Genomic DNA, 15,087 nt, shown 5'->3' on the forward strand with positions numbered 1-15,087 from the left:
TCACAGCTGAGCATCAGTGTCGGTGGTAGGGACTAAGGGAACCAGATGGGTGATAAGATGATGCCGTTGTCACCTAAGTCAAGCTTTTGTGTGATGTTACTGAATGCTGTTGGTGTTACTATACCGTTTGTGAGGGACTACTTGTGTCAGAACCTCCCTACCAGAATATAGTAAAATACAATGTGCCAAGAAAGCTACATTTAATTTAGTGTACTTTATTTGTCAAGATAGCCAGAATCCACTGTTTCATAGGCACAACATTCCCCATCGCCCTATATAAGCTGTGTTCTTGTCACAAACAATTTGCCCGTGGGTTGTACTGGAAGTGCTTTATTTGCCTTTTGTAGCTGTGCTAACAGTTCTGGAAGTGGAGTTGTGCCTGTTTTGTTACTAAGGCCTCATCTGAACAGCTTTGGCTTTGGTGAAGTGATTGAGCCCATCACTGGTTTACTCTTCAGTCAGCTTTGCCATTCCACTGGCCTGGTCGTAGTCACCTAGTGATGCCACTGTGGCTGTCATGGTACGTGGACACGGGCAAGGCAAAGTTTGTAGACTGAAAGAGTATCTCTTACAAGATTTTTTCAGGCACTCAAGCCCTTCATTAAGCGCTAATGAACGTTGAAAGAAATGTTCATGATGGCCCTTTGTTGTTTTGATAACAGATTTGGGAGAATGGGCTAATCTTATGAAGAATCATCCAGTGTATACATTACTTATGCTACTTTAATGGATGCTTTGGAAGAGGATTGGCAAGGAAGGAGCTTGTAGTGAGTGCCATTGCCCACCTGTTCAGAAGAGTTTCCGTCAGAAAGGCAGCTGAGTGGCGAGTGTAGGGGGATGCAATTTTCATTCTTCCTCCAAATACCAGCTACAGACAGAATGAAATACCTTTCAAGGGATCATTCTTGTGCTGCTTATAGAAAAGAACACACTGACAAGAGTTGAATACTGCAGATTACTTTGCTAAAGGGTAGTGGGAGGTAGTCTGAACATCCAGAGCTGTTTTATCCTTAAAAGGGAGTGACAGATGTGATTACACACTATTAGTGCACTTTCTTTGGTTTGCTACCATGTGACATCATTTAGCTTAGATTGTAAACCAGTCCTTGTGCCAGGTGAATCCTGGGAGGTTAGAAGGTCTGTAGTGCTTATCCTGGGGAATATCTTACAAAGAATAATAGCATTATCCCTGGTGCTTAAGTTTGTGTAACTACTCTTTCCTTGTAGTCTAGAGGAGCGAAGCAGTGTCCTAAATATGCTGCAGTTATGGATTTGACTCCTGTGACATTGCACAATTGCAGTGAACTGCTGAGATAGTATTGCCTTCTGATTCTGTTTTTGGAAAGATGGCAGGTGTCTGTCTCCAGCCTCAAACTGGCCCTGACTGTCCTCACTGTGGGGCTGACTGCTGCTGAACTGGGATGGAGGGAGCAGCTGAGGCTGCTGGGGGGGGTGTGCTGGCATGGCAGCAGAATATTGAGTCGAATAAGGGGGTGCCTCATTTTGTGTTTATGGGCTGTGTTTAGAACTCTGGTTGTATTAATCTGGTAAGTCCTTTCTAAAAGCTGATTTAGCATTTAGAAGTTTTCTACATTTTAAAAAAAAAGCCCCAAACACAACAAACCAAGTTCTGTAGATGCTTTTCTCAGCTTATTTTAAGCACATCAGGAACTCACTGATTCATCTAGATGGTGATATTATGCTTATTATGTATGCAGTCATTAAGTAGATTTTAAATTGTACATGGCAACTTCCTCTTTAAATGGCAGCTAATTTTAATGAAATCTTTAGTTTGGATGCTATGAAAGAAAGTTAAAGGACTTCATGTATGAGATTTGTAGTCTCAGTGAAACACAAAACAATATTTTCCAAGACCTCAAGTGGTCTGTAGCTTTCCATTGTCTAGTTTTTGTTTTCATGAACTACAGTCTTAGAGAGAATGGGACAATAAGTCTTTTTACACTGTTTCAACCATCAAATTCTGTCTAGATGCTGCTGACCATACTTTACTATCTTTTAGTTTGCTTACTTTTGCACGCTGTTTTAGGGCAAGCTTATTTAGCACTAAGAGGATCCTGCATAAATGAGAACATGGAAACGTAGTTTATTGAACAATTCCACTGTCATTTCAAGAAACAGCAACTTTTATTTCTGCAGAGCTCTGAAGTTCAGCTCTGCTGCTGAATGCAAGTCTGACTCTCTGGAGGTGAAATGCATCTTTTATTTTTAACCTTAGTGATTGCTTGGCAGCAAGTGCCAGCGAAGTAAATCTTCAAGGCCTGATTTAAAAGTCTCTTGGCATTCTTGTATCTTCTTGTGTTAGAAGAACCTTTCGCAACCATCTTGGCCAAATGCAGTTAAGCCTGTTGTGTGGTTGTAACTGTGTCTCAGGGCATTCCTCCCACAATGTCATAAAGGTGATGTAAGGACAGGCTATTAGGCAATACAGTTGGTAATGCAGCACAAAGTGGCAACTGTATTGCTTAAAGCTGGTAGAAAGAAGAACTAGTAAAACTTGCTGGTTCAATGTCTAATGCAAAATTGCACAATCCGTGAAGCTAACTAGGGCTGTTCCAACTAACTACCTCTTTGAAATGTTGTATGGAATATCATCAACATAGGGTGTGTGCCTGTGTGTGTATTTAACTGTTGTTTATGAACAGCTGCTCTGCTTGCTTGCATTTTTTTGGTTTTTGCTACAGCTTCAAATTGGTACAGGGGACCTGCTGTGGTCTAAGACCAGCTGGCAACTAAGCCCCACACAGCCACTCACTCACTCTGCCCCAGTGGGATGGGGGAGAGAATCAGAGGAGTAAAAGAGAACCTGTGGGTTGAGATAAAGACAGTTTAATAAGTAAAGCAAAAGCTGTGGATACAAGCAAAGCCAACCAAGGAATTTGCTCACCACTTCCTATGGGCAGGCAGGTGTTCAGCCATCCCCAGGAAAGCAGGGCTCCGTCACACATAACGGACATTTGGGAAGAAAATGAGCTCTACCCCAGCCAAACCAGCACAGTACTGTACTGAAATTAGTCTCCTATAGGTTGCCTTTTAAATTAAGATGCCCATAAGCGTCGTTTCAAACTGTAGTTGTTGTTGCATACTCTTTTCTTTTTTAGATCAGTTTTGCCAAATGGCAGTGTGATTGTCTTCGTGTTTTGTGCGTAAAAATAGAATTGTGATTTGGCTGCTTGAAATATGACAAAAACAATCAAGATTTCAGCAGTTCTATGGCTTTCTAAATATTTGTTCTTGCTCTTAAAATCTTGCTCAACTTCTTCATTGAGCTTCCTGTGTAATGCTATTAAACCTCATCTTAATTCTCCTGTGACTCCTGTGTTTACCAAGTAAACAGCTGTGGCCATTTTAGATGTTACTTCTCAGGTGGAGGTTGCTGACCCTGTAGCGAAGGTAGCAGGAGGGTGGGCACACCATCTGCTCTGCTGTCGTGTTGTCAGCACACCATCTTGGGTGATTAAAGCTGTGTGCCATGCTGAACTCGGACAACTTGAGGTATCATTTAGCTCTGCAGAGTCTGTTACCTGCTCATTAGCAGCTCTCTCCTCTGAGGATTGCCAGGCTGCTGAGGGGATATAATATTGCAAAATGCTGCAGCAAAATTAACTACAGCCCATTTGTCACAGCTGAGAATTATCTTGCAGTGATCCTATGTAAATGAAATTAGTTCCTGTAAGGATGGAATACACTGTTTATTGGCTTTTTGGAGGTGACATTTTATTATAGGACTGCCAATATCAATTCCCCATCTTATATTTTTAATTTTCTCTCCTACATTATGACAGATTTCAGCATCTTTATTGGGCACTAAAATTCCAATTTAATTATGCATCCTGGCAAGTTAAAACTTGTTAGATGGATTATCCTAATGTTATGTGTTAGTCACATCTGAGTACTTAGATGCTAGAGTAATAAGAGTGACATCAAGTGATTAGTGCAAAACAAATAGATTCTCATTCAAAGTGATCCTGAAGCCTCAGCTGAGGCTTCATTCTGATAATTTGCTCTGATGCTTTCTGGCACTCAGATTGCAAAGTTCGTTGGTGTTGTGCCTCCCAAGGCTACCAGTGTCCAGCAGGCATCTCTTGGCTGACTACTGAAGAGATACACAGTGATGTACAAGACAAAGGGGTAACCAATAATACCCTTGGAGGAGAGCTCAGAATAACTGTCATTAATTTTCTGCAAATATAATCGCATCTTTAGCATTTTGAGATAAATTTACCCTGAATCCTTTTTTACAGTGTTGTAAGTCTAAAATACAATGACTTTTGTGAGTAGAAATCTTGGGTTATGGTTTTCTGGGGGAATTGCCTGTGTCTCATTGCTCTGATGGAATGAACGGTGTTTAAATCTGTCTGCTCTAATTCATTGCACAAGTAAAGGTACAAGCCTATTGCCAGCAGTGATTGTGAGCATGTTAATTTAGGCAAAGGAGGCTTAATTGCTCTGTGTACTACTGCCCTCCTTGCAGCCTGTCTAAAATTAGTTGCTGCATGAGCTCTGCTTGCTTGCTATTACCTGAGCAGCTGTACCAGTACTTAACGACCTACTTCTGGTGAATCCTAGCCCAGATGATTGAGCTTGGCTATGAGCTTCATACCTGCGAAAAGCTGATAATTACAGAGTACTTGTGATAAGTAGTTTATTTCTAAGTAGTATTAACAGCTTGGTGTTTGCAGCTTTGTAAAAATAAAAATAATTTCTAACAAAATTGCAAATTTTTAAAAAAAGTTCTATGAAGCTCACTTTCTATCATCTTTCCAAGTTGTGTTTAACTTATGTTAGGGTATGAAAGTGTTAGTGGTCTCAAGATGAGAATTCATTGTCCACCGGTGTAGAAATCTGTGTAATTGATCCTGTGGGAGTTTTGGCACATAGAAAAGCACTTGTGGTAGCTGTTTGGTAGCTTTTGAGCATGCCCTTCTTCCAGCCAACTTTTACACACTTCTTTTTAACTTCAGTCGACTTATATAAACTGTTTGTCTTTCAGAGCCAACACGTAATCAGCCAAACTGAACCAAGAGGAAAGAGAATATTTGAGAAGGCTCCCAGCGTCTCATGAACGAACTAACGGAACTCGATAATGCTGGTTCTCCAGAGCCAGGTCTACGGCTCAGAAGAGGACACATGTCTGACCCTGCAACAACACAGGCAGCCTTTGAGGAGGACAGCTCTCAACAGAGGCTTCTTTTAGAGGAGCCACCTCTGTCTTCTGATCAGGAAAATGTAAGTTTTATATGATTACCTGCTAGGTTTGCTGGGAAAAGTGAGTTGTGACATAAGTGCTCCTTAACCCTCAGAAAGGTGGACTGTGAACCTACAGTCTTTTAATGCCTGCTAAATAATTGTAATAATACCAGGAAGATTCCAGAAATATTCAGTTGAATGTATGGGAGCTTGAGTGACAAGACTGGGCACAGCTAATTTTACATCCTCAGAGAAATGGGATTTGTACTGATTTGTTCTCTGCTGAGATGCTGCTCATATGAAAAGATTTTTTTTCTGGAACTTTCAGTTAATTACAAGTGAAAGGGGAAGATGTATTGACTTTGGCTGAATGTAATCAGAACCTTGACTAATTGCTATAATTTTGGAGATTAGGACAGAAAAATCTGTTTGCAAGCATTGTTGTTGGAAGAATGGCCATACTGGATTAAGCCAAACATCCACAGTGTACAATATCCTATCTCTGGATAGTTACCAGTAACAGATTCATAAGGAGGAGTACAAGGGTGGGGAAGCACATTGGGTTACTTCCCTAGAACACTCTCCCAGTCTTCACAGTTGGTGGCTCACAGATTTTCTGAGCCAGTGTCAGTGTCTTTAAATTTTTGGTGCAGGAGCCTCTGTAAATTTGAGCAGCCACGACATCCTGTGGAATGGTGTTCCACAGCTTAATTAGGTGTTACATGAAGGTAATGTCCAAGCACTGGACTACAGTACCTTCTGGTTAGAGAGTTCCAGAACTGTAATTAATGCTTCTCCCAGGATATGTTCAGATGGATATCAGCACAGTTAAGTGGAAGAGGCATTCATCTGAGGCTCACTATTAAATTTATCATGGATTAATGACTTTACTGTATCAGCTCAGTCACAGCAACCGTGTGGTTTTAGCCAGCAGCAAAAACATGCCGGTGCTACTTAGTGTATGTTGGGCTGTGGCTGTAATTGCATTTGCCACAAATTCTGAATATGTGCATGGACCACTGTCATGGGTCAGCTGACATGAGAACCTGTATGAGCCTGTCTTAACTTGATGAGTTTGAGCTCTTACGGAATTTAGTTTCAAGTGTTCTTGTAATGAGAAGTCAGAACAGATATTCATGGCTGGTAAGCCAAGCCAGTGCACTGTAAGTTGTACACTTCTTTAGGACATTCTCAGTATATCATGATAACAGGAAATACCCAGAGTCTTTTTCCATTCTGTGGAAGGTTGTGAAGCATGTGTATGAGGTGCAAAGTCTTGGCCAATATTTGAATTCTGTAATGTTATAAAAAGAGAAGTTAAACTGTGCTGTCACGTATTTTGAACACACGTTTATCTGACTGTGTTCGGGATCATCTGTTTTGAAGGATGTTTTCATTCTCATCTCTGACTTTCCTGGTTGAGTAATGTGAGTTACCTGCTACCTGTAGGTGGAATAGCCCAAAGTAAAAGCCTATAATTGATTATGGTCTTAAATTCTTTCTGTACATTTGCTTAGCTAAACAGAAATTACCCGGATGAGTCAAAATGTTTAATTTTAAAATTTTGGAAATAAAATGGTTTGAACACTTTCATTCTCTCTTTCAGGCATTCTTAGCATATGTTATGTTTGGGTTTTTTATTTGTTTGCTTTAATTTGTATGACAGAAGTATGTGTTTCTTGTGTTTTGGCTCACTACAAGTACTTAGCTTTCTTGTGTTTGATGTCTTTTCTTTTTCCTGGTCTTCTAAAATGCTGTCACAGAAATTTGTTGTTGCCATTTGGACCTTGTTGTTCTGTCTTAATCTGCATCACTTTCTCTGCCTTATATGGCTTCCTACTTTTTTTATATTTTTCAGCCTTTCATTCCTGCCCTCTGTGATTTCTTCTTTTTTAATAGTATGATGTATTTAAATTATTTTTCATCATAAAAGGCTGAATAATTGATGCTTCTGATGGATCATCCCAAAACGCTCTGCTGTCAAAAGTACCAATATTATCTTGCCAAATGGCCTTTATTATGTGATATTCTGCAGTGTTCTAAATAATCTGGAAAAAACATTACGCTCTACATCTTCCTCTGTCTTGTGTAAGCCTCAGCACAGCTGTTACTCAAATGTCAGCTGGGATTCACTCCTTTGCTCTACTGTCCGTTCTGGCTGCGTGCAACTGCCTCAGCAGAGATGACTTAATTAGTTCAAAAGCATGATTCTCCTCTGCCTTTGACGGGGTTCATGTTTAGATAACGGTAATGTAAGGTTATTGTTCTTGGCTAGATGGCAGTAGTACTCAGCCACTCAAGCTAAACGTAGCCTTATAAAAGGACTCAAGTGGTGCCCACTGCATTAGTATTCCAGAGGCTAAATGTGACCACAGCGCAGCTGATGGTAACAATTCCAGTGCTGGATAAGGGAAGTGGATGAGAGCTATACAGTGTCTTGGTGGAAGTACCACCATCATCATTTAATGTGCTATTAAGTGCTTCTACTTCAGAAAAGCTAGTATCATAGTATAGATGTATTCTAATAGATACAACACTTCCCAAAAATCTACTGGGCCTAAGACTTGAGGTATGAGTGTAAAAAATGTGTGTATTTCTATCCTGCATAGGATATAATATGCCCTGATAATATTGCATTGTTTACTTTTCCTGTCACCTCCTGTTACCCTACTTATATCATTGCAGCTCTTTTATTTATATAAAATCTTCCCCAAATTCTCCTATACAAGATTCCTTTGCCTACTTTCTGCTCCACTTGTAGGATTAAGCAGTCTGAGCTCTTAAGAGATAGTAGTTGAATTTGATGAATTATTTTAATAGTCTTTTCTAAAGAGGTGGAAGCATGCCATTATGTTGAGAATTATTTTCCATCTCCCTCACAGCTTGCATTGTATACTGTGTATTTCTAATTTTGATGGGCCAGTATTGTTCTTCATTAGTAATGAAGCATTTTTTGTGGAAAGAAAATGGGAATGATATTAAGAATTAAAATTTACTCCTGAAAGTTTTTTTTGTTTTTGAGGCCTTTGACCCTGGCACCACTAACCTACCTGGGAGGTTGCATAGCTGTGAACTAAAAATTACATTAAGTATCCCACTTTCTGTAAATAGTGACATTCACTGAATACATACACCAAAGATTTACTAGCCATGTTGAACATGCTTATTCAAAATAATAATAAAACAGCTGCATCCTTCTGCCAGTTTTACGATGATTCTTACGAGAAGATAAAATTAATATCCTTTTACGTTCAAACCTCTCAGTATTTTATCCCATAATTCTCAGCCCTCTCCTAGAGTGCATATGTGTACATAGATTATTACCTGTTCCAGAGAATAGATACGCATCTTAACTATTTTGTTTAAGCATGCAGTTAAAGTAGTGGCAGGTGACTGGTGAAACTTCTGTGATTTGGAGAAACAGTGACCAATTATCTGCACGTTAAGCGATTGGTGGTGAGAAAAGGATGAGACAAGCTGCATAGTTCTTCTTTTTCTTTCGGCAGCTTAAACTTTTTTTCCTTTTTCTGGTTTGCCTGTGCTGTGTGTGTGCTGATAAGGCGTTTTTCAGCAGGTGCTTTCCTCCTGTAGCATGCTGGATTGCCTTGCCTTTGGGACAGCATTCTTTCTTCTGTTCTGGAGTTTCTGTGTCTTAACTGCCTTTGTAATTCCAGCAGTGATAGTTCCTGAAGAAGTCTCTCTTACTGTGGCTTTGTTAAGCTGACACAATCAAATGCATGTGACTTCTCACAATGTGATAAATGGGCTCTTTATGCAGCCCTGAAACCCTGTGCTTGACTCTTTCCTTTTGTACTTTAACCTGTCAGTGACAGGAGGTAAACAAAAGAACCATTTTTTTTTTTACCTTTATTTCAGTCATCGGGTTTTCCTGTGCTTGGGTGACGATTCCTTTCATCTTTCATGCAGTTGAGCTGTGTAGTGCAGTTGTCCTGTGTGGCACCAAAATGTGCCCATAAAGTGGAGGCCCGTTGCTTTAAAGTGTTTGAAAACCTACAGCAGGGGTTTGGGAGGAGGTCTGTGTAGTGCTTAAGTCGTCTGAATGGGCAGAAGAAATGCTTCTCAGGGAGCACGGGCTTTGACTTCAAGTGGAATTTAGCTGACCTCTGACAGATTTCATGATGTCTCCATGTACCTACAGGAGTCTTTCTCGAGTGTAAATACCAAAGGGAGTTGAAGGAGGAAGGCAGAAGGATGTAACAGAATTTCAGGTACAAACCAGAATTTTTAGAGTAATTGAAGGTGAGCAAATGACTCGAGTTATTTGTATCATAGAACTTAAGGCCTTTTATGTTACGTAAGTGTGTATATATTATCTGCAAAAGCAGACCACAGAAATACTTTTGGTATTGACAGAAAGGTGCATGTAAATAAATAAAATTGTCAACCTCTCTTTATGGTACATGCCATCGGAGTGAAAGATTGAGGTGTTAAGTCTTGAAGGTCAAAGGTAGACATTTCAGTCTTTCTGAAGCTGATATTTATAAATTCTGATTGCCTGAAATTTTATCCTTTATAGATCTACTTGCAAGTTTCTTGCTCGGTTTGAAACCATTTAGCTTTATTTTCAGTCTGGTGTTTTCCTATTGGTACTTTAAAATTATGATTAAAAACTTGGCATCTGCTTCTGTATTTTCCTTCTTCTTGCATTGCATTGCAGGTTTTGTTAGCAGAGGCTGCCTTCTGAGAGTAAATGGGAGAGGCCTGGAAAAATAAAGTTTGAGGTCCCACCAAAACGTTTGCTTTTGTTTTAAAGCAGATTATGTTCAAAATTTGTTGTTCTGTAGATTTCTTTACCACATCTTCTTTTCCTCCATTTCTGCAACTCTTGGGAAGGAGTGATATTTCTTTAAAAGCATGTGAGCTGACATTATACTTCAAATCAAAAGATCTTAACATCTGAATTTATCCTTCACTTGCTGTTCTAAGCACTGGAAGTAATATGTATTTTACTCAGACTGCCAGTCACTGAAGTAAGTGCTTGACTCTAGTAAATATGCCCTTTTTTTTTTTGTACAGCAAAGCATTTTTGGATACACAGAGCAGAATATGTCCAAGTATTCCCACTCAAACAGTACGAAGACATGTGATACCTTTTTGGAGATGGTTTCCAGGCTCCAGAGGCTTGAGTTGATCAGATGCTGATGCCTCCTGCACTGACAGTTGATGTGCCTGGGTTATTAACAGACTTTAAGAGCTTGAAAATCTGTAGAAAAGACAAAAACTAGTGACCTAATCAACCATGAGTAGGCAATGCCCAGAAGGCTGGTAACGTGTGCGAATCGGCCACGTCTCTCTGCTCTGTCTCCCAGAAAACTCTCACTGAGTTAACAAGAAGCTTGTCATAGGTTATGGCTTGTTGAATTGCAGCTGGGTTCAACTATCTCCTATTAGTGTGGAGTTTCAGCTCTTTGGGAGGGGAAGTGTTGGTACTCGAGGGTTTGCTGCCTGCCAGCAGGTTTTGTAACCGTTGCCTGCTGTGCTGTGTTTTGAAACTAGGAGAGGGAGGGAGTGGTTTTGTTTATCATTCACTGGCACAACTGTGTCCCTTGGACAAGGGTTAGATTCCATGGGCTTTGCCTTTGTTCTCCTGGAGATCATATCTGTCTGATTTGGGCAGCACTGGAGGGAGCATGTTGGCCTTTCACAGTGATAAAAGAGGAAACACTGTTGTACTGGTGGGTTAACTTGCATCTTCCTCCAACTGCTTTAGATTGATTGACTCTGCTCTGATGTTAAGTTCAGCAGTACACTTTGTCTCTCTTTGTTTATTTTTTTAACAGAGCATTTATTTTTCCATAAGCCCAGCATGCTTGTTTTCTTTTCCTGCTGTCAGGATTAACAATGGCAGAGGAGCAGGAAAAGGCACATGAGACTCTTCTGCAGTAGAAGCGATTTCTACAGGCTCTCCCCCAAAGGGGAGATGATGAGCACATGTGGGCATTGAAGCCTTTGGTCCTTGTCAAATACTGGGCATTGACAGAAAATCAGTAGTTGCTACTGCTCAGAGATTCAACAGAGCCTTTTCATCTGAAGATATTTAAAAAGGGAGCGAGTTCCGATAAGGATGTGTTAGCAAGGCTGCTGAAGCCAAAATGTGACTTTGTCCTAGGACTATTTGCTACATGAGTTTTGAATGTTAGTGCTTGTTTTTAATGAGTGCCAGCAAGCAGTCACCCATGACCAGTTGTATAAAGCTGTTTCCAAGTGCTATGTTAAATGGACTGTATCTTTTATAAGGTGACCTACAAAGGAAAAATACTAAACTCCAGGAACCTCCCAGTACTTAACATTTTGACCAGCAGGCTCAAAGGGTTTTTGGCACAGTGCTAATGAAAGACTTTTTTTGGTCCAGTGACAGCAAACCCAGCTTTGCACACCCTGCTTAGAGGGTGAATATAGTTAGGCTTTTTGGTAACTGTGGCGTGGCTGTGTTTACAAAAGCCTGTCAGAATGTGAATTCTAAAGGACAAAGCTGTTATTTTAGAATACATGCAGAAATTTGGGGAAGTCAGGGAAAGTTTTATGGTGCTGTTCATTTCCAGTTAAGTTCTTCCAATCCAAAGAACATAAGCTGATGAAATTCTGAAAATTGTGCAACAGGCATTCAGGAGAAGTGGTATGGCACGGCAGCACCTATTGCTGCTTCCCCCTTACAAAAGGCTGGTTAATAAAGGTCACTTGACAGAATGGGCACAGAGGAATTGCTGAAAAAAAAGCAATCTGGGGAGCTGAAAAGGATGATACAGGACTGTAATTAGAAAAATAACATTTTTATATTATAGCCTTGAATGTATCTTGACCATTATGCTAAATGCTCTCGAGTTATTGAGTCTGGCACGCTGCCCCAAGGAACATTAAATGACTTGAATGTCATGTTAAACACTATTAATCATTCATCTGATGAGATCAAGATAAACAAGAGCAAAAACTCCAAGTCATGTCTAGACTTTGTGACTTCAGTTTAATGTGAGGGATAACAGTGGTATTGTAAATGCAGCAACATATGTTTTCTGACTTGCATTTTAAGAAGAGAATAGTGTATAAGTACCGTGCCATATAATATCCCATGACTCGGTGTTAGTCAAGACATTTGGGTTTTCTGAGCTATCTTGCCTGTGTTACAGTGATGTAACAATAATGTGTTCCTACCAAGGCAGAGAGTTTTGTCAGGACACATGTGAAGAAGAGAGTGAGGGAGTGATGTCAGCAGCTGAAGGAAGCAGCAAGAATATTGGAACAGATTCAGACTGCATCATGCTTTGGAAATTCCTGTGATGGTAGGTTTAGGCCACTGGTGACATCTTGATGGTGAATTGGCATCACAAACAATTGAACTTTGAGACATGGGAGTTCATTAACTCCAGAGCTTAATACTACATAGGTATGTGCATGGTCAGTTAGGCTCTTGGGTAACTGAGTAATGACTGTCTGAAAAGGAACTCTAAACCAGAAGACTTCTGCCCTTTCTGGGGTTTAGGAGAGTTTTATTACAGTTACTAGTTGTCCTGGTTTTGATGGGGGTAGAGTTAATTTTCTTCCTGGTAGCTGCCACAGTGCTGTGTTTTGGGTTTAGTATGAGAATAACATTGATAACACACTGATATTTTAGTGGTTGCTGAGTAGTGCTTACCCTAAGTCAAGGACTTTTCAGTGTCCCCTGCTCTGCCAGTGAGGAGAGGCACAAGAGCTGGGAGGGAGCATGACCAGGACAGCTGATCTGAACTGTCCAAAGGGATATTCCATACCACAGAATGTCATGCCCAGTATATAAATTTGGGGGGAGTTGGCTGGGAGCTGCCTATCACTGCTGGGGAATGGGCTGGGCATCAGTCAGTGGGCAGTGAGCAATTGCATTGTGCAACACTTACCTGTCTTGGGGTTTATTCCTCTCTCTCTCTCCTTTTTATTGTTATTATTACAATAATATTTTACTTTTTTTCAGCTGCTTTTATATCAACCCCTGGGTTTTACCTTTTTTCTGATTCTTCTTCCTATCCCAGTGTGAAGGCAGGCAGAATGACCAGGTGGCTCTGTGGCACTTCGTTGCCATCTGGGATTAAACTATGACACGGTGTTACTGCTTAATGTGTGCACTTCTCCAAATGCCATGCATGCAAAAACTGTTAAATTTCAGAAAGAGCAGTCCTGAAAGCTGTAAGAGAATACATCAGTCTGTTGAAGTGTTCATCAGTTTAACTTTCCTTAATCCATGCCTAGCTTGGTAATTTATGAATGCTACTAAGAGGAGGGCTGTAGATCATTTGACATCCAGCTGATGTCTGTTGAAGAGAAACTTGGCCTTGCACGTGTTCCACAGAATGTATTCTGGGGTGGATCTCAGTAAAATGGGAGCTGATGCTCCCTTTGTTTCTGTTGCACTAGCTTGACCTCCTGAAATCCCCTGGTTATCTGCACCAGCTTTATTATCTAATAGGAGGGTCACCTAGCAAAAAAATGTGTAATTTCTGCTGGATTAGTATTGGATCAGCTAATCAATTCAGGGATCAGAGGGGTGCCAGTGTCAGTGTAAAGGAAAATGGGGGTGAGGGAGAAGAGGACCACTTTTGTCAGGGTAAACTTCTTAGGTAGCTTCATCCAGGTTTGATTTATGTTTCAGTTTGCACCCTCTAACAAACACAGAGAGATGACACTTTCTGAAGTGATGAACCAGAACTTGCTTGTCACCTGTGCAAACAGCACATGTGCAAACTCCGAAACTTTCTAGAAATCTTTAAACTGACATCAAGAAACTACAGACCTCAAGAAAATAAACTTTTACTGATCGAAGTCCAGAGAACACAACTTTTGGAAAAGTGGGAAAAGTGTTTCTGGACTCTTATTCTTCAATTGTGACTTGACTTCTGACAGACTTTCTAATAGTAAGGACATTATTAAACAGTGTGTCTGTTAACAGATTTGAGAGTGATAGTACAGAAACTGTTAATCTATGTGAGAAGGATAAGCTGTTACAGTAGACAAGAGAAGTATAATGCATTTACTAGAGCAGGTTTTACTGCACTTTTCTCTGTAACAGGATCTTTGGCTATGTGATCTGACATTTTTGGACTGTATTCAGGCAACAAATTCTTGTACTAAATGTAAACTTTTTTTTACCTTCTGTGCCGTTGCTATAGAAGAGTGAGATTTTGTTCCTAATCTTATTTAATGATAGGCACTGTGCAATTTAGCTCTTGGATTTCTTGCTCTTGTTTGCTCTGGGTGCTCTAAGTCTTGGTTTTGGTATCAAACCTTTTTGATCCCTACCAACATATGCTCTGAAATTCTTGTTTAGATGATGTGTTGCCTAGTTCTCAGTACAAACTGAATGTAATTGTGTGATTTCTCCCTCTTTCTTTTACATCCTTGTCTATCACTGTTATCACAAAAGAAACAGTAAAACTTCACAAAATAAAGTGGATATGGATAAACCAGTAAAGCTGTTTTCTTCTGGCCACTTTCACTTGTCCTTCAGATTTGGTTTATTCTCTGGTACCATTACTCAACTTAGGCTGTGTTTATATGTCTGTTGTATAACTTCCATCTCATTAGGTATCTGTACTGGTTTTTAGTAGCTTTAACACTGTGAATTTGCTAAGGGAGTAGGATTAAAACTGGAATTTGGCATTTCTATGGAATTAGGAGTCCAGAGCCATTGGAGCATAAGTATCCAGAATTATGAATACTATCCATGATTTCTTACTTGTGTGAATGACTGATTGTACGCCTTGCTGCATGTGTGCAACAGAAAAATGACAGCTGATGATTGCAACAACTTTGCTCGTTACAAAGAAAAAAGGAGTTCTATTTAAAGATACTCTGAAATGCCCTGAAGACTTCACAGAATTATTTAGTCAAAAT

The 15,087-nt window shown here is 40.1% G+C and overlaps 1 protein-coding gene across 7 annotated transcripts in view; it reads left to right on the top strand.

Annotated features, from left to right (window-relative positions):
- The window catches only part of ADIPOR2 (adiponectin receptor 2), a 44,103-nt gene that overhangs the window by 17,975 nt on the left and 11,041 nt on the right, over positions 1–15,087 (top strand). For 5 of the 7 annotated variants that reach the window (XM_027680716.1, XM_027680710.1, XM_027680715.1 and 2 more), the window contains exon 2: positions 5,012–5,247. In XM_027680716.1, coding sequence (XP_027536517.1) covers positions 5,080–5,247 — 168 coding nt within the window. In that variant the 5' untranslated portion in view covers positions 5,012–5,079. Of the gene's footprint in view, positions 1–3,493; positions 3,514–5,008; positions 5,248–15,087 lie in introns of those variants that run through there. The other 2 variants (XM_027680717.1, XM_027680711.1) reach the window with 2 other exon arrangements.

Source organism: Neopelma chrysocephalum, unplaced genomic scaffold (genome assembly GCF_003984885.1).
Source record: "Neopelma chrysocephalum unplaced genomic scaffold, ASM398488v2 Primary Assembly neopelma1_59, whole genome shotgun sequence".
Classification (NCBI taxonomy): domain Eukaryota; kingdom Metazoa; phylum Chordata; class Aves; order Passeriformes; family Pipridae; genus Neopelma; species Neopelma chrysocephalum.